The sequence below is a fragment of the Numenius arquata genome, chromosome 2 (genome assembly GCF_964106895.1).
Source record: "Numenius arquata chromosome 2, bNumArq3.hap1.1, whole genome shotgun sequence".
In the NCBI taxonomy this organism is placed as follows: Eukaryota; Metazoa; Chordata; class Aves; order Charadriiformes; family Scolopacidae; genus Numenius; species Numenius arquata.
In genome coordinates this window covers 36,892,341-36,918,064 of record NC_133577.1, presented here as the reverse complement: position 1 = coordinate 36,918,064, position 25,724 = coordinate 36,892,341, and the positions used below count along the sequence as shown (strand labels likewise).

At 41.0% G+C, this 25,724-nt stretch overlaps 1 protein-coding gene across 2 annotated transcripts in view; it reads left to right on the top strand.

Moving 5' to 3' along the window:
- The window catches only part of TTC7A (tetratricopeptide repeat domain 7A), a 182,558-nt gene that overhangs the window by 28,677 nt on the left and 128,157 nt on the right, over window positions 1–25,724 (top strand). For both annotated transcript variants that reach the window (XM_074144216.1, XM_074144215.1), the window contains exons 6-10: window positions 1,409–1,487; window positions 4,778–4,938; window positions 5,377–5,440; window positions 15,268–15,405; window positions 15,822–15,905. In XM_074144216.1, coding sequence (XP_074000317.1) covers window positions 1,409–1,487; window positions 4,778–4,938; window positions 5,377–5,440; window positions 15,268–15,405; window positions 15,822–15,905 — 526 coding nt within the window. The remainder of the gene's footprint in view (window positions 1–1,408; window positions 1,488–4,777; window positions 4,939–5,376; window positions 5,441–15,267; window positions 15,406–15,821; window positions 15,906–25,724) is intronic.

The window sequence follows — 25,724 nt, the reverse complement described above, 5'->3', positions numbered from 1 at the left end:
TCTTTCACCTAGGACAAAGTGGAAGGAAAGAAAGAAAGACAGCTTCTGACTTTCTCCACAGGGGCAAGTCTCCAGTGATTTTGCTCTTGCCTTACTTTGTTGCTTGTCTGTAGGTTACCCACAAGTAGGTAATCTACTGATTACCTCAAAGTTTAAAATTTTGAGATGAGTATTGATTGGTAGGAAGGTCACACGTATTTGCATTCTTTGACTTGGTGACCATAAGCTTTAGGGTGGTATTTTATGTAGCCAATATTCGTGGTAAACATGGTCACACTTTACTTATTTTCCCCTCACCCCCCCATGTTTTTTTTTTAATTTCTTCAAATATATGCTTTTTTTTTCTGGACAGCAAGAAGGTTTGCAGTGCATGAAAGTGGGTACAAGCACAGTCTGTACAGCTTACCTTCAAAATTTAATCGGATTGACAGAAAAGGTTGTCATTTTGTATGCTTCTTTTTTTAAATGAAATCTAGGTTTCATCTGCACAGAAAATTCTCCTGCAATAAACTAAAGTGGCAGTTAATGTAACAGTATAACTGCTTATCTGGTTGCCTTTATTTCAATACAGCATTGCTCCTTTTCTGATAGCTAGAGTTTTTTTGGGTAGCTTCCACCTTGTGATGAAAGTGAGCTGAGCCACTTTGTAGTTACTGTGGTGGTAGGGCCATGTCCTTAGCCTTGAAGAGCTTATAGGCTGCAGATGTTTTAACTGGTATGTCCAGTGTTTAAGCTTTCCCCTCTGCATCTCTCAGTGCTCAGACACACGATTAAGATACCATTTGGGAACTAGTCTGCTTTAATTGCTTATGGTGTATGCAGAGTAATGTGATTTACTTTTTTTTTTTTTTTGCCTAACCCTCTTTTACTGCAGGTTAAGCTGTGCTTGCAGACAGTTATTGCAACTTAGCTGCCTGATAATAAACTGTTTAAACCACTGTAATTTTATCATGTGTCTGCACCATCAGACACAAGGCATTTAAGCACCACCTAAAAGGAATCATAATTTAAAAGCATCATGTAATCTCAATATAATTCAAACAAGTACAATCTGTGTGTATGAAGAGGAGATGTGGATGCTTTTAAGAAGAAGCATCTGCTTTATAAATATGAGCTATGAAAGGCTTCCAAATGTCCCCTCTGTTCGTCAAATGTGAATGTGATCTTCTCCTAGGAAGCCATCTGGAGTAGGCATGCTACAGTCACTGCCTTACTCGGTGCCATTGTCCTATCTGTGCCTCAGAGTGACTTGTCTCACTACTGCACACTCAGTATTAGTGATTGTTTCATTGGCTTGTTTGAATGTCAAGTTTGTTGCCAAGCTTTCGCTCATCATAAAAATATTTTCTCTCCAGTGTGCTACTTTTTGGAGTTTTTTATGATGTTTTTTTTCCTGCCTTCCCCACAGAAATATTGTGAAAGGAATGAGGAGTCTGCGAGAAATACTACGGACTGTAGAAACCAAAGCTACTCAGACCTTAAAAATGGTAAGGGGAATGGTAAGGGGAGATGGGAAGGTGGGGTAATCTGCTGTGCAGGAATTATCTCTGTTTATTAACCAATGCAGTAGTACAAAAATGTGTTTGTCCTCACTTGATTGATTGCTGTCTTTTTTTTTTTTTTTTTTTTTAAACTTTTGGAAGTGATGTGTCAAGTGATGCACTTAATTCAAAGACCTGCCCAATTGAAACCTCCAAGCCTTCAGACCTGGGCATGTGGGTTACTTTTGGGGTTTTTTTCAGTGTGTTTTCTAGTCCTGGTAGAAACGGAGATGTATTTAGTTTGACAGTGCTGTCCTCAGGTGTTAATGTCTTGTTTTCTTTCTCGCTTTTCAGTTTGTGCGTGCACACCTTTTTGCATTTGCGTGTAGAAGCATTAAGTACTTCTGGCTCTTGCAACAAGCAGTGCTTTTTTAGACTCAAGTGCTTCAGTGTTCTTCCTATGAAACTCCCTTCAATACAGTACAGTACAGAGTGATTTTAATTTTTTAAATTTGTTTTGTTGGTGGTGTTTGCATTCTGCATCCTGTTATCCTGAGTGCCTCTGGTAAAGAAATCACGGAAAAAGTTATTTATGTGTCTGTTTAACTTCTTAGACTTTTAACTGGTTCTTTCCTGTCTCCCCTTCCCTTTAAGAGATCTTGTCCTGAAGTTACTCAGGAGGTGACAAGGTCAACAACATGAAGAATAACAGTTTTGAGAGTGTGAATTAAAACTTTGCAGCCCTAAAAGCACTGACATTGATACGACTAAACTTGTTTTGTGCTTGGTTCAGATTTATGTTTTGTGTAATTCCAGGGAAGTTCAGCAAGGCAGGTGGGCATGGGTTTGCATGGCATTTTGGAGATGGAGAGTGCCAGGTTCCAATGGATGGACTGGCTGTATGTCTAGCTCACATGCAAATGCAGAGCTAAAATGAAAGTAGGAGCAGAAAGGGTATCCTGGGTGCTTTTTTGCCTAGATTCCTCACAGCTGTGTATTTTGGAACTTTTGTTCTGGAAATGAATCTTCTTGTTACCTTGGGATCACCTTATATGCCTAATTGAGAATACAGATGTATGTGGAAGTTTGTGCAGGGAGTTAGAAGAAGTGACTTAAATAATTGTCAAGCTCAAATGGTTCCATCCTTTTCCAGATTGAGATCAGGGTTCAGGGGATTTTTCTTGCTCGCCTGTTTTATCATTTTGCTGAAATGAGTCTAACCATCTACCATTCCTATACCATGACAGAATGTGGCATTCAAGTGTTCCTGTCCCTGTGCAACTGGGGTGAGCCATACAACACCCATGGGGGTAATTTATCCCTGAGGGGAAATCTGAAGGTGTTCATCCAATAGTTTTTCTTGGGATTTCCACTTTACTGGAAGTTGCATTTTCATTTTCTTACTTATTTTTAAAGACCTGTCAAGAGGGAAAAGGGAGGAATGTGCTTAATTAAACAAGTTTTTCAAGCATGAAAGTGAAACACATGATTTTTTTTCCTAATTTGTGGGATCACAGTGTTCCTCAAGCATAATGATGCTTTTTTTAGCCAAGGGCAGTAATAACATAAATCAGTGTCTTGGCCTGTTCTGGTTTGTTTGGTCTTATTCAAAACAAGAATGGGGCTAATTTACACAGCTACTGTACTGTATGTTAAAATCAAAGACACTAAAAATATTTGCTGCTTGCCTTTTGAAAGGCTTATCACAAACTGTACTCCTGTGTGAACCAGTAGAGATCTTTCTGTTGTTGGCATATTATTTTTCCCTTTCCCTCCCTGTAGGAAGAAAATATAGGAGAGTTGGTTCCTCAGGGTAAAACTGACTAAATAATTACACACTGAGATGGTAAAATGATACTGGCTAATGTCGCAGGCCCCTAGGCCATTTTGCTCATGGTTACTTGCTATAAAAAGCATAGAGAAACCTAGTTAGAAACAGAAGGCTTTCTGTAATTGTCAGTAAGAGTGCATGGAAGGGCTTGGGGTTTCCAGGGAGTTGTATGTGACAATATTCCTTTGAGGCACCATCATGCATTCAGATCGCCATTTGCTAGGTACATCTATGAAACCTCCCTTTCTGGTGTTTAAGAAACAGTGCACACTCCTGTTGTTGCATTTTAGGCTAAATCAGTTAATTCATGTGTTCTGAGGTGGGTGAAAATAAGGAACCTTGCATCAAAACAAGTTATTTTTCTGAATCTGGTAACAGGAACTTTAACCTCAGTATGATTTACTTGGTCCTGTACATGTCATACCTCAAGTGGAGTAATGCTTCAGTTTATCAATCATAGCTGTCCTGGTATTTAAAAGAAAATGACTCTTGGTGGCCTCGTAACAGATCTCGAAGTGTAAATTACATATAAAATTCATATGCAGTAGTCAGAGAAGTTCCAAAATAATATTTACAAGCATTAGGACAGAAGGGCTGAAATTTCAGGCTGACTCTGTTCTGTGCAGTATTTCCTTTACAGCTTAGACTGCTCTGCTGCTTAGAGTTCACAGAAGATACCACCCATTTTGATGTCTCTGTGCTTGTTTGCATGTTCATCTATTTACAGTGCAAAAATTTAGAGATTTGTTGGGTGGGGGACAAGGACAAATGCCAAAAATAGTTTTGCAAAGTCAAATTAACTTGTGCCTTTTTGTGTCCTGCTTGCCATCTACGTGTATGAACTGGGAAGCAAGTATTTAATGATCCTTGGCCACTCAATGGTCAAAAACGGGCATGCCTTGTTGCTGTCTCAGTATAGAGTTCCTAGCCCTCTTCTCACTCCATTATTGTAACAAAAAGAGAGAAGCAGTACCAAGATGAAGCTATAAAAGGCTGCAGAAAGAGCAATATTAACAGACAAAGGGTTGATCTTTTAAACCTAATACAAAAGTACCCTCTGGGCTGGGACTTGCATACAAAATTCTGTGGCTGAGAATGCAGTGGAGTACCGTCATACTTTGATATAGTAACATTTGTGAGATTGTCTCACACGCGGTCCGTGTGGCAATCAGTTGTCTTCATTCACCAAAGCATCCCTTGCCGTCAGGCATTTTTGGTACTTTTTTCCTACAGCATTGCAACAAGACCATGTAAATGCAGAAGGCTGGCCTTTTCAGAGGAGGGAGGAAACTGCCACTGCTGTAGACTTCTAGCAGCTGTTTTAGCTACTCTAGCTTTCTGAAAAGTGGTCCTGTCATGTTGTTGGTACATCTCCTTCCCAAAGTGGAACGTGGGGAGGGGTGAATCTTTTGTGTTGGAGAAGGCTTCACTGATGTCTTTTTCTGTACTGTTCGCTCATCTCTAGACTGCAGCCAAACAGCTAGCCCAAGTGCTTCTCCATTCCCTCAGTGAAGACTGTTACTGGAGCCCTTTATCTGATCCGCTTCCTGAGTTCATGAACAAGGAACATCAGTCTTATGTTAGCAATCTTCTTTGTCGGAGGCCTGAGCTGTACACAGAAGAGAAGTAAGCGTTCTTTTTTATTTCACTTTTTTGGCAAGAGGAAGGAGACTGTTTGAACGCTCTTTGGTACTGCTAATTATGTCACCGATTCATGTAGTAGTTTTGTATGTTCTTGTTTTTAACTTCCCATCAAAAGGCCTGCTGGAAAAATAAAGCATTCAAGCTAGAGTGTTTAATTATTTTTTTTTTTCCCAGGAAGGAAGAAAATCCAGCCAAATAGCTCTCTTTGCTATCAAATGGAAATAGTCTATTTATGGTTCAGTATAGCTCATCTAGGATATATTGCAGAGCTTTTAATTATGAGAACCTGCAAAAGAAGGTATTGCCTAGCAAATGAATTATGCATGAGATGTTTCAAGTTACTGCTCTTCTTGTGAAATGAGAAAGAGACTGACAGGATAATTCTTGACCTTCCTCAGAAAAATGTGTTCTGTCTTTCAGTGCGTACTGCCCTCAAGACAACGTAGAAGAGGCTCTTCTTCTCCTCTTAATCAGTGAATCCATGGTAAGCCAAAAATTAGTTTGTAATACTAACAGTACAAAGGAATATCTAGTGTTTCTATGTCAGGTATTCTGGTTGGTTTTGTTTACGGAATCTTCGCTAGATAAATAGAAGCAAGGATTAAACTGTTGAACAGGAAATGCTATTTATTCCTTTGTTAGTGACACCACTTTTATTAAATGGAATGTAGTGAGGGGTTTTGGGAATTGTTAAGAAGAGGAAGTGACTGCATTTGCCATAGCTGCATGCAGGTTCTGACATTCAGATACATTGTCAGTAGACTGATGTTACCATTCAAAACATCTGTGTGGATTTATGGATCAAGAATGAGAGGAAGAGAGCCTTGCCTAAAGCCTCAGGCATGGTTGTGGTACCTGCTGTTTGGCATTTGCAGGATACAATATCCTGCTTACATTCCTTAGTCTGCAGGGATAATATTTTAGCTGTTTCAGTCTTGAGTGATCTTTGGCAGTTTTTGATGCTGATGATACAGGAAGTTTTGTCACATGCAGAAACATCCATAATGAACTACAGTAAAATAATTAGATTTCTTCTACTTACAACATCTGTTGCTTTAAAAAATCCCTTTAAGAGTAAGGGGAAAAGGTGGAGAAAAACAACTGCATTGAAAACTTCATGGTAACCCTTGATCATTTTCATATTCTGAGAAGATGCAAACATACAGAAAGTGTGTGAGGAATGTTTTCTGAAAACATGTAAGGAAAGTTACTTTGCTTTAAATACTGGGTGGTTACTTGTAGCTCAAAGTGAGATTTCAAAACCTCGGAGCATCAGTGACCCTCTTAGGAACTTCTAAACAACTTTCAGACAAATTGAGAAGAGATACTGTGGAAACTTCATTTTGTGTTGTTTTTTGCTTCCTTTAGTTTCTTTGTCTGGTTCTTCTGGCTCAAGCCCTTCTCCTTTCCTGCAGACTTCTTCAGAACATGGCAACTTAAAGTTGTTTGCTTTTAAAATTTGGGGAAAAATTGAAGCAGCAGAACCACCCCAAAATATTGACTTAAAAATCACTGAGTGTTACTATACTTTGTGCTTTTTAGTGGTTTCTGTATTAAGCTTCTACAGTACATCTGCTTTGTGTTTTCAAGAGCTTTTCTGCAGTTAAAAGAGTTTTTTGTAATTGGAAGTGGAGACTTCAGGAGTGAGGGCTTGAGTTATCCCTGCTTTACCCGACAGTGTGTAAAATGGCAGACTCATCCTGTAACTAAGTTACAGATGAAGCAATGTGAAAATACTGCTGATAGGAACTGGACTGCTGTGCTGACATCAAGGCTAAATAAATAAGCTTGTGTTTGCTTAAGTGCTGTCTTCTATATATAGGAATGATCTGGAGGCAGATGCAAGGCATTTTTATCTGCTGCATATAAAACACTTAATCAAAGATCCTGTAGTAGATCACTGCAGGAACCATACCTGTCTTTCCATTTTTCGGGAAATGGAACATCTGAGCTTTCCTTTTGCATTAGCAATAGGCTTGCCATGAGTTTATTGTTTTAACAAAAATACAAGATAAGTCTATAGAAATACAGCTGTGTATAGAGGTACACTTAAGAACTAAAGGAATGTGATTCCTAAATGGAGGAACAGAGGGAGCAATCTGATTCTTACATATGTTTGCAATTCATAAATATTTTCCTGTAGTTTTACTGTTATGGTGCTAAGAAGGGGAAAGTTTGTTTAATTTATGACATGAGACATCTTTTCTGTGACAGTTTTGTTGTAGGCTGGTGAGTTTTCTCATGTGCAGGTTTGTTGTTTGTTTGAAGTTTGTTGGTTTTGTTTTTTTTTTTTTTTTAAACTTGCTGAAGCTCATGGAAAAGGAGTTAAGAAGAAGCAGATTTCCAGTTGAGGTCTTCCTAATGATATAAAGTTAACAACTGAATAAAACATATTTTCCTTCCTGGAGAGAGTGTAAGTGGCAAGCGATAATGGTATGTTTCTATAGGGCAGTAAGCAACATAGTTTGTGTTCCTGGATTTTTGGCTGGATTAGGCGTTTTTTGAGTATTCACAGTTTTGAACCCCTTAAAATGAAACAGAAGTATACGATTAGGTTGGCTTGCTGGGAGCTCTCCAGCTTCTCTGACACCAGAGAGGTACTTTTTCTGTCTGATTTTTTAGAGACAAAAGAGCAACCATGCCATTATAACTCTTTTGCAGCACTGTAAAGCCAAACAGCTGCTCCACATGCCTGTTCCTGGCTTTTGCCACTCCAAAATGAGCTCAAGGGAGACAAAATCGGGGAGAGGAGGTACAGTAGAATTGTCAGCACGTGGAGGGGGGCAGAACAAAGATGTACTGGGGAGGAGCATAAATCATCAGAGAACCTCAAAGTAAATATGTGATAAATTTGGTGATAAGGAGACATGGTAGCTTTTTCAAGAGGTATATATCTGGAACACCTTTTTTCCCCCCCTAAGCCCTATAGGGAGGGAGTAGATCCGTGCTAGGTAGTTTGCTGCTAAAATTCACTCTATTTTTCTGTTTGTCTGCTTCACCAGTATCTGTGCGACTCCCCAGAAGTTGTTACAGGTGTTACAAGAGCTGTTCCTATAAGGGGGAAAGGAAGAAAAGAAATTGCTTTTAAGGTGTTGTGAGCCAGACCCTGCATTCCAGCACACCTCTGGCTCTTGGTGCTGGCTTCTGGCTTGTGATGCTGCCCCAGCTTTTGTTCTTATCCCTTTACCTTGCATTGGAAGGGAGCCACTTTTCATGTCCTGGTGGGATGAAATGAGAATATATTCTAGCAGGGCAATTAAAGGTTCCTTCAGTATTTCACTCACTCTGCCTCAGCCTAAGTTTTTCAGAAGGCAAAATAACATGGTAGCGTCTTCCAGAGCTTTGAAGATGCTTCTGTGAGTATATTAACACTTAGAGTGAAAGCTCGGGGTCTCTTTCCTCATGGCACTCTTACGAGTTGCCTCCTGTATTCTTGCTGTCCCTTTGAAAATGGGAACCTATTTTCATAAGCTAAGGCATCTCAGTAAACAATGAAAAGCATCCCAGTTGTTGAGTTTGGCAAGTGCTTTTCCTCCGTGCCAGCTGTTACTTAGTCACGGTGGTTGGCTGTAGAGTTCTCATGAAGGAATCTAGTGAAACAAATCAGGCAGCCTGAAGATTACCACAGTCAGGGTTGTCTTTAAGGGGGGGGTGTTGTGGCCTCCTGGCTAAATTCTCATTCTTTATGCACAGCCTGAGTTATGGTATGGCTGGGCTGCATTTGTGAGAGGAGGAAAATGCTGTCCTTCAGACCAAGAGAAGGCCAGCTGGTGACAGCCTTTACAGCTCAGGCTGTGGTAGAATGATGTGTTCCTATCACATGTTGGAAAAAATGGACTGGCCTATTTTTAAACCACTAGTCCTCTTTCTTATTGCATTTAACCCATCAAAACCAGTGGCGCTGTGTTTGTGGGGAGAACCAAGGGCATATTGTGACTTGCTGCAGCGTGGTTTCTCTGCATTGTGCTACCGGTGGGAATGGCACTGATTCTGCCACTCTGGTGCTTTGTGCTGTGGGGCATATGCAAGGGAGGTTTGGCAGGACTAACCCTTAGCTGAAGTTTTGTTTATTTTAATAACCATTCTCAAGAGTATTCTGAGTTGATTGCACTGCCCCTTAAAGTCAGCCAGAAGTTTCTCAGAGCCAGGAATGGAACACTTTCTATTACTTCTTGTGTTTACTTTTGAGGTTTAAAAAAAGAGAAAAAGTTCTTTGTTTGCACTTAGAAACCTTGCCTTCTTGAATCTGAGATCCAACGTAGAGTCTGAAATCCCTTTATTCAGCCCTTGGCAGTGCTGGCTCTTACAACTGGGGATTCTGGCTGGTGCGGTCCACGAAACATACCAGGTAACATGGATTATTTTTTTTGGCTCTGTGTTCGCTTCACTCATATTGAAAATGAAGCTCCTTGTATCCAAAACTAATACATTCTGTGCCTGTGTAACAAAGATTAGAAATGTCATCCCCATCTTATCTCTGGTTTGAATCCCTAAAGACGATTTGACCTCGGAGAGCCTGAGAGCACAGAACAGATGGTGAGGGGGGAAGTAAGATACTGGGACTTGTCCTGTTCTTTTTACTGGTGAGAGCAAACTCATGGCTGTGAGCATGCCTTTAACAGAATAAGATTAAACCCATGTATTTTTAAGCACAGAAATAATTAAAACCTGTTAACTCTACAGTTCCTAGCTTTATAAAATAATGCTACCCAACAAATGAATTGGCAAAGGAGAACAATCTCTTGTTGCTTTTGTAGGATTTTTTTGGTTTTTAAATGACACCAAGCCCAGTGATGATATAACAGCTGGATGACCATCACGAGTACTTTCTTGAGAGCTATCAGACCATGGCAGCTGAAAGAGACAACTGGGGACAGGATTGCCTGCTCTGGCTCCTGCCAAATCATGGTTGTGCACTTAGAATAGCAAGCCTGACTGTCTCTTTAACTGGTCTGCAAGGCAAAGCTATGTGTTTGGGACCTGCAAAGGTGGATTATAGGATGTTTGTAATGGGAAATACACCACCTCTGTTAATTGCCACTTGAATAAGTAGTTCTTAAGTGAGGTGCTGGATACAGGATAGAGATCTTTTTTCTTCTGCTTTACAGTAGGAAATCTTGTTTCTGAACTTGCAAGGAGGATGCAAATTCTTGGAAGATAGTTTTCTAAATGCAGATTATTGATAGCAAATATATGACTTGTTACTCAGGACAGTATCCATAAACAAACTTCATTATTTTCTCCTTCTCTCTTCCTTTTGTGTGGGATTGTTGGGCTGTTTTGTCTTGGGGAGTATGTCTGTCTTACATTCAGTGATGTTTCCGGAATTAGTTCTGCTGCAGTACAAGACATTAAAATATACCTGGTGAGAGTTAAGATATATCTCTGTGGACGTATTTGATAACCAATAATAATGAGCTGTTTTGCTGAGACATCTGAATGGGGTACCAGTAACTTGTTTTCTGTTGCCTACCAGAAATGAGACAGATGCCACACAGTTCACAGGGCAGTAAGTTTTCATTTGCTGTGCTTCTTGTCTGAAATAGAGAAAATTGTGGTATCTCTGTAAGAGAAGTTTTGGGAGTGGCTGGAGTACGGTGTTTCCTACCTGTTCCAGCTGCTTCCCATTTTCACAGCAGCTTTGCAGTCAACCCTGAATATTTTCTTTGTATATGTTAGTGAGGGGAACCTTCAAGTGCTATGTAGAGATTATCAATAACTTAGGTGAAAAGTCAGTAGCCTCTTCCATGTGAATGGATCCTTGCTGTTGTGAAAATTCATTCATTTTGTTGGCAGTACAGGCAAAACAGCCAGAGTGGAGATCCAAAAGACATGGACTAAATATTTCCCAGCTTTTAGCAGTAGAGGCATCAATTGCATGATTTCAAAGGTTTGTTGTCAATCTTACACACATAGCATTTGTTTTTCTCTCTTAATGGTAGTATTGAATCACGTCAATTACATTATTACAGTACACTGTGTAAAACATGCTGCTGTTCTGTATAGACGGGTTGCAGTGGATCTGGCAATTATGTCTATTATGAAAAGACACAAGTTGAACATTAGAATGCCCGTGAATTAGGGGGCAGGCAACAGGCACTCATTAAAGATTTTAATTGCTTTCTTTTTCTTCTTTGAAAAAAAAAAAAAGCAGGGGGAGCCACGTTTCAAAGTGAGCAATTAAAGGATACTTCATAGCTAATTGCTGTGAGAAGGGGCTGCTATATGGAATATGCTCTATTGTAATTCATATGATTGCTTGACGTTTTATTAAGAAGCACATCTTTGTACTGTGGTAAAATTCAATTTTCTGCAGTATAACTGTGTGCGTAATAACTGCTGAAGTAATGGCTGTTTGGATTTGCTGTGGCTTTTTTCCTTTCTATGTGTAATAAACATGCCATAAAAAAGCTATAATTATCAGGGTCACTGATGCACAGCACATCCTTTGTGTATAGGTGGCTTATCTACTTTGCAGGTAAGTATATCGTATATGTGGATAGGAAGGCACAAGCTGTTTGTAGCTCTGCAGGGTTGTTAGTTAAATTGCAGATCCCCAGAAAGGCAGATCTCTTCCCTGCTGTCAGAGCCAGCATGGGTCTGAAGGTCCCATACTGTTGTATTCCTTTGGTTTGGAGATGGACCTAAAAATCCCTGCTGAACCCCAGCTGGCTTTGTGCCTGGTCGGGTTGAACACCTGAGTTGGGCTTCAAGCATGATTCAGAGACATCAGCGTGCCTGAGCGCTGGGTCAGCTTGGTGGTACCACCTGTGCTGGAGCCTTTTGGATGTGTGTGGCCTGCAGGCGGGCTGTGTCTCTGGGCTGTGGAAAGGGAGGGCTGTCCTGTGTGCTGCTTGGTCTGGGCTGACTACAGGATGTCTTATCTCCCAAAATAGGATTGGTATCATGTCTGAGCCACCTGCATGCACAGCTGATTGTGTCTAATGCATCTCTGGGTTGCTCCATTACTTAGGAGGACCTCAAATAAAGGGGCATTGACTGTATATTTTTGCTCTGTATAATGCAAGTTACACTAACTCCCAATGGTGAAACTCCTGGTGGTAGCATTAGTGACCTTCTCCATCCCACACAACGGCCTTGAACAGAGGTTCTCTTCTTTTAATGGTGTGACTCACCACCTCTCTCCATCTCACTTGTGTGCTGTGAGGCATGTCTCTGTGACAATGGGAACAGCTTAAAGGGAAGAGTCATGCTGGGGGTGTTGAAAATGTATTTCTAGATATGTTTTACTGCTGCTTTTAGTGGAGGAGGAGGAAGTAATGCACTAGGACAAATTGGGAATTGCTGCTTATGTTACGGATACACTGTTTGGAGATCAGTGTTCTATAAATAACCATTTTTGCATCTGTGTTCAGGAAAATCAGTGGTCTGAAACAACAGAAACACAGGTATTGAAAAAAGTTGGTGTAAATTGCTTAGAACTGATGCATTCTCAAATGCAAAATGAAGTATCTTTCTCACTCTCTGTATGTTTCAGTAAGTAAAATTCCCTATCCAACAGAATCAGTGTATGCCGTATTGCAGTAACTCTGCAACTATTTTGTACCTGTACTTAACCAGTGACTGCCAGGATTTCTCATTGCCAAACAGAAGTTTACAAAAACATAAACAAAGGTAAAGAAAAAAAAAAGGCTAAGGGTGATCTGGGTCACAGCACCCTTCCTTCTGTGAGAGGCAGGCCACAGAAACATGCCGGTTTCCCTGGGTGGGTTTCAAGAAATAGCGATTCACATTCCCTTCTCTGCCCTCCTGTAGGTAACACTGCAGTAGTAAATGATACCTTGAGCCTTGGGATGATGATTTACGTTATTGTATTAGACACACTCCATGTTCTTATTACTGTTCAGTCAGTTTGTTGTGAGGATTGCACGTTTTGGTTATTTTCTTTTATATATATATCTCTGTGATGCAGGAACATCTTGATTTTTTTGAGCAGTTGAAATCAGCAATTGGAAATAGGTTCAGTATTAAAAAAATGTTGGGGTAGAAGTGACTGTGAATTTGCTCAGTGGCAAATTTTATGCATGCAAGTAAAGAGAGTGATAAATTGCAGAGACCTTCTATGGCTTTGAGATTTGAAAGCTTGAACAAAATGAACAGGTTTATGACCTTCTTGGAAAGAATATTAGTCATGCCTATGTGTACGTTGTTTTTAGCTGCTGTCTGCTTAGGTAAAGTACAATATGTTCAGTATGACTCTAGTTTCAGAATGTTGCATCCTTTTAATATGTCTCATATTCCTGCTTATTGCAGGATTTGGGCATGTTCTTGCCACTAGTACCAATATCTGTCAGCAGATGTTAATGGGCACTCACCAGTTCTGATTAATTTTCTGTCTGTGCTCATGCATCAACTTAAAAATCATAGTTTGGTACTAGATGGATACCCAAAAAAAGCATCAGACTATAGCTGACTCTAATGGAAGGCTGATGATGAGATTACAGAGCATGGGGGTGGTAGCTCAGTAGCTATTTTCTACAAACAATTGTCATAACAGTGTAACCAGTGCAGAAAAAATTGTTAATGCTATTGTATATCTGTAGGAGGATTCACTCGGCAATAAGGATCATTCTGTATATGCTTCGTCTTTAACTCTCTGAAGTAGCAATCTCAGAATTGTTCTGTATATGTCTTTGCTTTAGCTTCTTTTTTCTTTTTAAAGTAGCAGTCTTGAGTTAAGTCGAAATAGAGCTTAAACATCTATTTATTTTTTTATTCTTTTTGGTTAATTCTGCTAATATAGATGAGCTATGCTTCTGTACTCTGGTTGCAGGATTTTCTCTTTCAAGTTGGTTTCATTTTCTCATGCCACCTATTGTTCTGAACTATTTTTTTTTTTAAATCACAAATTATGTCCTTTGCAGTAACATGAAAAAGAAAAATACTTTTCTGGCTACAAGAGTTGGTGCAAGTTTATTTGTGCAAACACTAGACTGAGTCTGACCTGTGAGTTTGCCTTTAACTGCAGTTGCCATTGAGCTCTTGGTTGTGATTGTGTTAGTTGTCAGTAATTGTGTTTGCTGTCTCGGCTGGAGGCTGTGATGAAGAGTGCTTGGAACTGGGGCATTACACAGATAATATCATGATGAAACAGCTGCAACTTAATCATAATGAAATATGCGTGGGCTTTAAGGGCTGCACATTCTGCAAATTTTTATTACACTTAATTCCCATGTTTAACCTTTTTAGGAAAAAAAATATCTCCCTGCAATTAGAAAGGAATAGATGTAAGATTATAGTAGTAAGTATTATAAAATAAATCTCATAACCTTCCTGCTTCAGGGAGGGAACATTTTGTTTGTCTTTGCCCCAGGTGAAACTGCCAGCAATCCACTAATTTTTCTGATCTTTTAGATGTCTAGACCTGAATGTCTGATGTTGCACCCCTTTCAGCTGGGGAGCCCAGGGCAGCATATCTGTGCTCTCAGTCGGTGCTAGCGCTCAATGGCATCCAGCACTGCCTCTCTCTGAGGTTAGGCAGTCTGGGTGAAGTCCTCTGCATCTGGAAATCAGAGGGACTTACCTGTTTTCTCTGGGATTGAAATTTACCTCTTTGAATTTACCTCTTTGTGCTCAGAAAGCGGAGAGGCTGAGATCTTGAGGTAAATCTGGGCCTATGACATATGATATTTTGGGACAGCCTTGCAAATTGCTAGACTGATCATTTTCTGTCAAAAGTAATGCTTCTTTTTTGATCTAGGCAGAGCAATGCACTGATAGATTATGCAAAATTAGCACTTACATTTATTTAAAAAATTATTTGGTATTGTGTGTCCCAGACTTCTAACTGCATTAAATTGATGACAGGCAAATCCGATTACTAAGGCAACTTGCTCAATTTTAAAAATAAAAGTAAGTAGCAGAAAATAGGAACAAAAACACATGCTATTGGGAAGAAATCAAGTGCAGACACAGAAGACAAAACATCAACCATGGAAGCAGTTATCACAGTTGCAGGCAATTGAAGTAATGAGGAATGTGGTTTAAGGATGGCATTGAATTTGTAATTATCGAGGAAATGGGATCTGGTGGGTCTGGTTCCTAGTGCTCTAATTCCGTGAAACAAATCTAGATGAGGTATTCCTAGCAGTTCCTTTCTGTATGTACATCTGTCTTCTTGAGTGTGCTTCATATGGACAAAAAACCACCTTCCTTATGTTGAGATGAGTTAAAAAAAAAATCTCAAGATGATTTTAAACAAAATGCCATGGGTGATGAGCAGAACCTATGGAGGAGTCGATTTTCTCTTGCTCTTTTGGGGTCTGATGCTTCATTTGTGTCTGTGCCCAGGCAAACCGGGATGCAGTGATCAGCCGAGCCCCAGACCAGCAGGATGACCGAGCTGTCAGCTTCCGGGATGCTTCTGCAGTCTACGACCTCCTTAGTATCACGCTGGGCAGAAGAGGGCAGTATGTCATGCTTTCTGAGGTACCTCTTCCTGGCTTCTGCCAAAACTTTCACTTGGAACATGCAAGCAAAGCCCCTCTGTGCAGTAACTTGTGCGGAAAGGTGAAAATGAAGGACGCTAGTTGGCAGATAGTAGAAACAGCTACAGACTGTGGCAGCACAGGCCAGAAATGTACATAGAACTGTTTGAGACATTAAAATAGTATGTATGTAGGCACTTGAACAAAGTCGTCCTTGTTTGAAGTGATGGTGTGTGCTAGTAAGCTCCATTAACTGAGAAGAGGAAAATGATATCATTAAAAAAAAAAAAAATATAACCTGCACCGCAGCAGATTGTTTTCCCTCATTTGATTATTGAGCCAAGAGCAGTCTTGACAAAAGCTACCAAAAAAAAAAAAAAGAAGAGTCTGACATTTCTCCCAACATTTATTTCTCAGTGCTTGGAGAGAGCCATGAAGTTTGCGTTTGATGAATTTCACCTCTGGTACCAGCTTGCCCTGTCCATGGTGGCTTGTGGAAAGGTAAGTTTCAAACCAAAGGACTTAGAAAGGGCACGTGTTCCTTTGGTAGAGTGTGTCTGGCTTACTTGTGTGAATGTGCAGTCATGTATTTTGTAGGGTAGGTGACATCGTGCAGCTACATGGAATGACAGGGCTCTCCTTTTAGTCTCTGATTGCAGTTTGTGATCAGGTATGTGCGTTTGGTATTGAGTACTGTTTTTTCCATGTAGTGTTTTCTTCTCGTTATCAAGGAGAAAATGGATTTTATGCATAGCTATGGACTGAAAAGCATTATACAGCTGTCCATTCTCTGCAGGTTCAACATAAATGTGCTTAGCATAAGAAAGATACTGATGTATAACACTGTCATCAACTCACTCTGTGTCTTTGGGCAGTTGACTTAACCTCTCTTTAAGCTGTGGTTTCTGCATTTGATCAAGGAAATGTTAATGCTTCTTCATAGAGAGCTTGCAAGGATTAATATTTTTGAAGTGCTTGGTGCAAAAGATACTATAGAAAGTGAAATGATGTGTGAATGTTTGCATGGGCATATGTTTTAGTGTAAGTTTTTTTAAAAATTAGCATAGTATTTGACAGAGTACCAGTTAACCACTGAGGTGACTGAAGTCTGGTTGTAAAACGTAGGCAGAGGCAGCATGTGCTTTTCTTTATTAGTCTTAAGAGTAGACTTCCTGCAGGAAACATGCATGGTATGAAATTTAGCCTGTTCATTCTTGGGGTCCCCACCTACACGTTCAGGAGATGTGAGCAAACTAATGTTGTGTGGTAGTAGACCATTTAGTATGGTTCTGTATTCCGTGCCCATGGAGCATAGGGGAATCCATGTGGAACTGCGCAGAGACCACCAACTAGCAGTCATCTGCCAAATGCTAACTTACTACTGGTCTTTTATGGCTGTAAGCTGACTTGGAAACAGTGGCTTTGAAGTGGAAACTGGAGATGAATATACAGTGGCATGCTTTTGCAAAGAAGTTGTCATCTTGTGATGTATAAGTGGCATCAAAGCTTGGAAGATGTTTGAAGGGATTCCTTCATTTTTGTGAGCACAGACAAAGCCGTATCTTGGAAGACTGTTGTTATGCATTATACTTAGAGAAAATGGGAGACCAACAAGAGAAAGACTAATGAAAAGCATTGAGGATGGCTAAAGGTATAGTAAGCAGGCTGTGGAAATACTGAAGGAATTGAATTTTTTTTACCCATAAAGGGGAGAAAAATGTCCAAGGGAGAAACAAGTCTTCAAGAACTCTTAAAAAAAGAGGTTAATTTTGTCTATGGTGGGTAGGACAAGACATAATGACTTCTAATTGCAGCAACACAAGTTCATGTTTCCTATGAAGAGGCAAAAAAATGATAGTGGTACACTGGAGAAAGATTGCCTGTGTAGGCTGTGTGTATCCTACGTCGGTGGGGATCTGTGGAACACCCTAGGCAAATATCGGTCAGCAGTGACCCCCACTGTGAGGCACCAGGGGTGTACTTGGTGGGACCTTGCAAACTCTGACTCTGTTCTGGGACTCCACAGTTATCTCATAAATTCACTACATCTGTTATAATCAAAAGGAGACATCAAAACTTTGACAAAGCAGAGTAGATCAGCATGGAGCTGAAGGGTGATGTCTAGTGAGAAAGAGGCTCACAGATTACTATATGAGTTGCGTACAAGCATTTCAAAAGCCAATTCCAAGAATGAAAATGGTGCCTGGACTCCATCGTCTATAGGGAAACCCGAAGCTACTGGTGGAATACTTGAACAATGAGCTCGGTGCCATGGTGCTAATACCTTGCACTGGCCTATGTCAGGTTGGGGGGGTTTACAAGTCAGATCCAGCTCCCCTTGGCATTCAGCTGGAGTTAGCACATGTCTGCCCTCTGTGCCTTTGCAAATCCTCTGGGTAACTGATCTCTTGATATTGAGGACAATGACTAGATAGGCTGTGATGGAAAGGCGCGGTATCATCCCATAAACGCTCACAGGACTTGTCTGGGAGCTTTATTGGCTTTACAGATTGTGTAACCTGTTTCTCAACAGCAGACAATGCTGTCGCTCTAGTAATCTGCCGGAGAGCAAATCTAGATTTTAACTGTTGACGGTTAAGAGAGTGAGTCTATCCAGAGAGTAATTGTGGTTCCACCTTGGGTTAGTATGGAGGCAAGAAATAGGACCTGATCTTTAGCTTGTAACAATTTGCATGAGAACTCTGTCCTTCTCCTTACATGTTTGCATACCTCTCCAGCTTCCCTAGAAGTTACTGAATATTTAGTACTTAAGAGAAAAAAATAGCAACACAAGTATCTGTGTCTATAACTGTCCTATCTTTTCAGATTTTCAAGTATGTCATGTCTTTTTGCCTGTACTTTCAATATTTACAAGGTAAAATGGCTTGATCTTGCCTATTGATATAAAAGCTCTAAATATTTTGAGCCCTATATGGGGCAGAGGGAATTCCCTTACCCAACAATCCCATCTGTGCAGTATTTCACTTCTAATCCCAAAGTATTCCCTGAGGATTCCTGTCGTATACTCTGCAATGCGTCATCTTGCTAATGGGAGATGTGGCATACATTTTTATGCTGCTTCGCAGCTTGATAGCAGGACAGAGTTAATTTAAAAGTAAGTGCTCCAGTGTAGCAGAAAGAACTGATGAGAAAACAGTGTGGTCTGTCTAGACTGCAGAATACACTTGAGTTCTTATAGGTGAAAGATCTGTTTTCACCTGTCTTAGTCAGAGCCAATTCCTGATCTCATTTTTTGGTAATGAAATCTCACATCCTGCAGTGATACTTGTTCTGCAGTACAGCAAATCATGTTCATAAATCCTGGGCAGGACAGGAACAGTTTTATTAACCTGTAAATGCTGGAAACTTTGGTCTCTCCTTTTTTTTTTTTTTTTTATTTTAAACACATTTTTAGTATTTGCAAACTCTGACCCTCTTATAAGTGCTGTAAAATCCGCTCTTGCCCTCTATTTTACAGTGCATTTGACTAGTGTTACTTCTATTTTGTAAATTCATCTTCTTCAGGTTAAGTCAATCAAGTTGAACTTCAAACTATTTTCTTCCCCTGCCAGCCAAAAAATTGCCAAATGGTGGCTGTCATTTTTCACAAGTGATCAGCCTGAATGTCAAGCCAGGCACCTAGGCTCATTACTGTATGTATGCTTGAGTTTACACATTATTTTAAAAAGCATGTGTCTTAACAAAAATAGGCACATCACTTCAGTAAGTTCTTACAGAGCAAGCAAGGCCTTAGGGCTTCATAAAACAGTGAATGAAAAGGCTCAGAGGAACATAACCTCCCTATCTTCTATTCACTTAAGCGGTGGAAATAATGGAGTGACAGCAATTTCACTTTCCTGTGCTTCTCAACAACTTGCATAATGAGTAAGATGGTGTGGCCTCGTTGTTTTTTAACCCGTTCTCGGGAATGCATGTGTACTGAGCTGTATATTTTCTGAACAAAAGGAGCATGTTTATTTAAATGATTAAAATCCACCACAATATGCAAAAGACTTTTGGAGGCAATTTTAGATGAAACTCTGGGAAAGCCTAGACAGTGGCGAAGACATGCTGGCTGTAGAAAGAGTGGTGAGAGATGTCCCGTGGCACCAAGTGCAGTTCTGGATAGGCGAGAGAAAGGTTTAAATCAGTCTAATGCAGCACCCCTGTTCTTCTGAACCAGTGCTGGAAAACGGAATGCTGAACTCTTCACAGCTGCTTTAAGTTGCTTCTGCTGGTAATAACCTTCACAATCTGGTAAAACGACAGCCAGAGGCTGAGTGTGAATAGCAGTTCCCTGGCTCTGCTGCCATGCATAGACAGGCTGGAGTCTGAGTGGCGAGTGCTATGATAGCCGGATGCCATCTGGCAGAGTCCTCGGGCATTGAGATGAGCCACTGTCCTGCTGCCAGAGTAAAATGAGTGCAGTAGGTTGCATCTGCTTGTCTCAAGATTTTGAAAAAGTTGTGACTTCTATTCAGCAGAATGGGGGAAGAAAGGACCAAACTCTTATTTACAGAGTAGAGAAGACCTTGTAGTCTTCACGGTAGTGAAGAGACAGCCAGCTATTTGGGGTAGAGTTGTTGTCTGCTGCTGCTTTTCAGCTAAACAGTTTCCACTGGAGGTCGTGGAGATTACCAGCACACAGCACCCCTGCAGACTAGAGTAGCTCTGCTGACGTATCTGAAGCTGGAGGTAAAATTGTCATAGTGTCGAGATGATGTATTACAAGCACAAGGGATGTGAAATAGGGTCCCTGTGCACTTGCAAGCATTTCCCTGGCCTTGGACCAGCTGGATCAGTTACATGTTCCCTTGTTCAGATTTCTGTCCCCTTCCACACCTAATAGCCTCACAGGGGACCCAGCCAGGGTGTCCCAAAGTGTCACTCTAGCTCTGTGGGAGTGGAGACTCAGAAGTGCATCGTGGGATTGGGCTCTAGCTTAAACTGACAGTACTTCAGAAAGTCTTCTGGATCTGCATCTTGAGTGTCTTTTTTTACCTGTTGTACTGCATAAGGGAAGGATTAAACTGATAAAATATGTGCCTTAAACAATGTGAGGCAACACTGATGCCTCTCTTCTACCTGCCAACCAAGGAGACAAGATTTGTATTTAATGACAACAATGTGCCATTTCCTGAGGGTAGTGGGGGAGGATTCTTCAGGGATAGCTGTGAAATTATTCTGTGAACACTGAGTCTGCTTAGTCTAAAAGTGCTGGATACCCTAATTGAGCCATTCAACTCGCAGCAGTCTTCCACTGGACATGAGAGATCAGTGTATGTTTATTATTATTATTATTAATTAGCTTATGCAGTGCATAAAACCATTTTCATGCTCATATTTCGTGCTTCTGCCCTAAAAAAAACCCCACAGCATAATTTGATTAATGAATGAAAAGTTATAGGATATGTGTTTCTTGAGAAGAGCGGTCTCAGGCCAGCTGAAGGAAGTCTGAAGCATCTGCTAGAAGAGGATAATTTGTTGTTACCCCATACCCCTTATCCTCATTTAGGGGATGAAGTGCAGCAAAATTTGTGAAAAAGAAGAGCTCAGGAGCAATTGAAGGGGCTGTGGGGAAGAACCTCTTTGAGAGCCCAGTGGAGCTGGAAGCAGTTACCTGGAGGCAAGGGCTATACTCAGCAGGCCTTGTGCTGCGATTGCTGATGGTGGTTGTGTTCCTGGGGAGCCTGGCACACAGCTGTCCAGCCCCTCTTGTCCAGCGCTGATGGAACACTATCAGCCCAGCACTTGCCTTTACGACAGCAATTGCATGAGTTTAGAAACAACTGCATCATTGCTTATTCTCCGCTGCCCCTGCCAGCCTGTGCTGCCATTCTAGGGACAATGGTCGACGTTACCATATAGATAAGATAGGCTGGCAGTAGAGGACTTCAAGCACCACGCATGACACCTTGCAAAAACAGGCAGATAAAGCCACTTTTAACTACACAAAATGCTCCTCTCTGCTCTTATCCGTCATGTGTTTGTTCATCTTTAAGGCAAAGAGAAAGAAAGAGTTATGCTTGCCTACCTGAATGTTTTTCTTAGTAACAGGAGGCGCCTGGTGTTATACAAAGGTAAATAGTCACATCCTTCTTGGCACCTGTCATTCAGCTGTTTTTCTGGGGGAGTAGGCTCCAGCTCTCCCCAGAGCCAATCCTGCAGTGTCACTGTGCTCCCCGTGGCTACTCGGCAGTTGGAGATGCTGCAGCCCTACCCAGGACCTGTGCTGGCAGCAGTCTTAGGGTTTTGAAACCAGTCTCAGGCATGAAGTCTGATTTTGGAGCACTTTGCAAGTTGCTGATACATCCTGGTCATAGCCAAATAATGACAAGCTAATGTCTGAGCTGCTTATATCTGTGTTGCACCCAAAAAAAGGGAATACTTCCCCTCGTTTAAACAGTGCAGCAAAAGCAGATGTCTCCAACAGCTTCCAGGAGCTTCAAGTTTGACTCAGCCATGCCTATAATGCTAACATGCAGCTTTCCAGAAGGTTAGAAGGAAAGTTATAAATACATTTGATACATAATTCTGCAGCAACAGCAGACGACTTTTATGATTTAGACTGTTCCTTCTGTTGGTTTCCTTGCAAAAGCTTAGGCTGGTTGCTAGGCAACTGGCATAAAAAAAGTACATTTCTCTTTGCATTGCAGGCAGGAACCTTGAGAGCAGCAGAGGCCTCGAATGGCTCCTTAAATAGCATTGCTGGGGAATGAAAGTTAAAATATTGAACATTCATTGGTTAGAGATCCTGTTACAAAGGTCAGCCATCTGGGGAATATTCAATAGTTTGGTTTCCTTTGGTGCAAAAGAAAGATTAGAAAGGGGTGTGCCTGTGTGCTGTAGATAGTACAAAAAAATGGAAATTTCCAAAGATTCCTGACTGTCGAGCAGAATACCTAGGTGGGCTATATAATTGCCTTCAGGCTTAACTTTCTTTTCTTGACAGAAAGTGTGAACTGGGATGTTTGTCACATCAGCAAGGACAAATTTATGCTTTTAAATCTTAGAATTTAAGAGGTGCTTTTAAAAGTGAAGATTTGTAGCTGCTTAATTGCAATGCTCTAATTTGCTAAGCACAGGGTAAAAGAAAAGAGGGAGAATTGGTCCCTATGTTGAGAGAAGTAAATATCTTAAGGGGATAACATTCATGCTGGGAGATTCACGGAGATCTAGAATTCAATGGAAAGCTAACATCAGAACAACTAATTCCAGAGTTCTCAATTGCTGGCTTACTCTGTCATCTTCCCGTATTGGTTCAAGGTCATTTATAGCTAGATGTCTGTGAATCCCAGGATACAGGGAATACTAATTCTTGCGTAATGATGAAAGATTCCACCTCACTTCTCCTCCCCAATCCCTTTGAGAACTTGAAATACCTTTCCAGTTTTTAAGATCAGACAGGATGATGCTAGAAATAAAGCAGTACTAGTTGTGGAGATTCATCTGTGCAGTAAACTGCCAGCTGAAGTGGGAATGAGGCTGTCTACCAAAACCACCACCTTGAGGAACATTGTTCCCTCTGGCTGAAAAGTATTACCAAAGAAGCAAAAAAAAGTAGAAAGGTTTTTGGAACCTTTGCGAGAGAAGAGCAACTGTTTATGGTGTGTCAAGTCTGCCTGGTATGATGTACTGTCTGGAAATTCTTTTTCCTTTTACTTACATTTGTGCTGTTTTTATATTCTAAATATGAAACAAATCTCTGACATCCTCCTTTTTGTTGCTTTGGTATGGTGGGAGAGAAGGGGAAAGAATGAAAATTGTGCTGGAGTGAGCTAGGAAAACCAGCATTTGGGCAGTACCTATGCATTTACCATAATTGATGGCGAGATCTCTTGAGCCTTTTGGAAAATAAGAAGAGGCTGTAGACTATTCTTCATTCTGTACTGCTCATGTGCAAGCATCTTTGAGGAGTATGCTTGCATGCTTCATTATATAATTAGTAAATAGGGAATGGGAGTTTACTCCCTTATAGGATTCAAAACCATGGCTACAGTAATTACTTAGAGGAAGGTGTCCTCTCCATCCTTCTCCTTCCTCATAGCTTCCTTGTGATTTCTCGCTGCAGATCAAGAAGTGCCCCACCATATTGGGTATGGTACAGAGAGCTCTTTCAGAAGTCTGTATCAAAAGCAGCTGTTAGTGTTGCATGCTGCTTTCCAGAAATTGCCTTTCCTAATTTTCTTTTCATAAATTATTGTGGAGCATGTTTGTGGTCTCTGCAGAAGAAGAATATGCAAGTATGCAAGTAGATTAGGTGAGGAAAAAATTGATGGAGAAAACCGGCTTCCTATAGATACTGGATTTAAATATGGAACAGTAGTGCCATGTCCTTCCCTGTCTCCATTGCAAAAACCACAAAGTTGTTGGTATGTGAAGGATGGAGATGCCTAATCAGTAATTGAAGTTCTTAAGTCCCTTACATGCAGCAGTTCACTTTTTTTTTTTTTTTTTTTTTTTATGGCTGAACATTCCCATTAAAAAAGTGTTTTCATTCCATAGCCTGATTTGAGCTCAATGCTTTGTTGGTCATAACAAAGGGAGGATGGTCATGAATCTCCTCAAACCTGATGAGGATCCCAAGGCTGAGAACTCCTACGTTAGACCTCCCATAAACAGAGTTGAAACCCTCATGAGGCAGCTGTTGGCGAGCTTGGCATTTCTTTAAACCATTTCTGTTTAACGGGTTTGTGTGTGTTTGAGGGGACTTAAAAGTCTCTTTCCCAGAGAGAGGCCAAATGAGACCCAGAGGCAAATCTCTAGTTTTCTGAAATCCTTGGGAACTGGTTCCAGTGCAGTCGTTATAATTCAGCAATTAGCAAGCTAAACAGAAAGAACTTAAACCCTGGCTTGAATTTTTATGAGCCCCTCTGAAGCTCAAAATTATGAGTAGGAAGCATGCACTCACGTGGAGTTCAAGCTCTTCTCTTCTCAAAACACGCCTCACCAATAAATCTAATTATTATTGCCTTGCAGTGGATCTCAAAAACAATGCTCTTGGCTGCCTGGTCCACCCACGCTAAGTGAAAGAATATGTACATTTTAATTATCAGATTATTTCAATGTTACACAAACACTGTTTCATATTAAATATTTTTACCAACCAATGACATCTGTATTCAATACTGAGTGGATTATATTTGTTCCCTGCCTATTACTGTAATATCTTTAAAACACCTTGATATTATATGTCACACCAGTCTCCCCTAAGTAAGGTCACTGTAGGAATGGGATATTCTTCCTACCATCATTCCTTGGCTAACATTTTCATCATCTATATATAAATTCTGCTGAGTAGTTTTCAAGGTGAAATTATATAGATCTCTTGAATTTTTAAAATGCAGTTGGGAAGAAAGGCTTCATGCCACCCTGTCTCTAAAACCACTTCTGCTCTATATGTTTAATTGCAAATTTTATAAACTTCTTTAAAGTGACAGAACTTTGTAAATATTTTCGAAGAGGTGTGGAAACTGGTGCTCGCTCTGTAAATGAATGTTCAGAAGCTCCTGAGTACATGTGGTAAAGTGACTCCACATGTGAGGTGTTTGGGTGTAGGCACAGGGTGGGAATTTCTGTTTTGCGGTATTCAGTAGTCACTGTTTTCCAGTTGCTTCCTGAACAGACTCATGATGGAGGGGAAAAGCGCCCTGCAGTTTAAGGCTAGCGGAGGCTGCAGGGTTGGCTTGTATCCTGAGGACCAGCCTTACTCAATGGACAGGCTGTGGACAGGGAAGGAGCGAAGTTTAAGAGGAACTGGCGTGGAGCCAGGTTGTATCACTTCACCTCTGGTGTATGTAGACCCTGGAAGGTCCTACAGTTGTGGCCCAAATTAGGACAGGCCTCTCACTGCTCTGGTTTGTGCTAGTGCTGGCTGTGCTGGCCCATGGGGCAGCTGTCACCAGCTCCCAGGTGCCTCCTGCTTTCCCTGCAGTTGTACTGCTGATGGGGAGCTGAGAAACCAGCACTGGGTTCGGTTTGTATCTGTTTCTGAAAGTGTTGGTGCTGGACAGTGTACGGTCTTTCACGTACCTGGCCTTTTCAGTTCGCTTTTGCATGGTGAGATGACAGGGGCTGGGGGGGGATCCACATGCAAATACGCCAGCCAGCAAGGTGATTGTTGTCCTGCTCTGCTCTTAGGGTTTCTGCTGTCTGGAAACACCTGTGGGGTTGGAATATAGGCAGGAGAGCAGGAAGATGATGTGCCAGGCGAGGACCCTTATGGGGTTATGCTTGCATTTCCAACATGTCCAGCGGTGCTACTGGGAATACCAGCTGCCTGCAGTGCAGGTAGCGTTCTGTGAGAGAGAGGAATAAGAT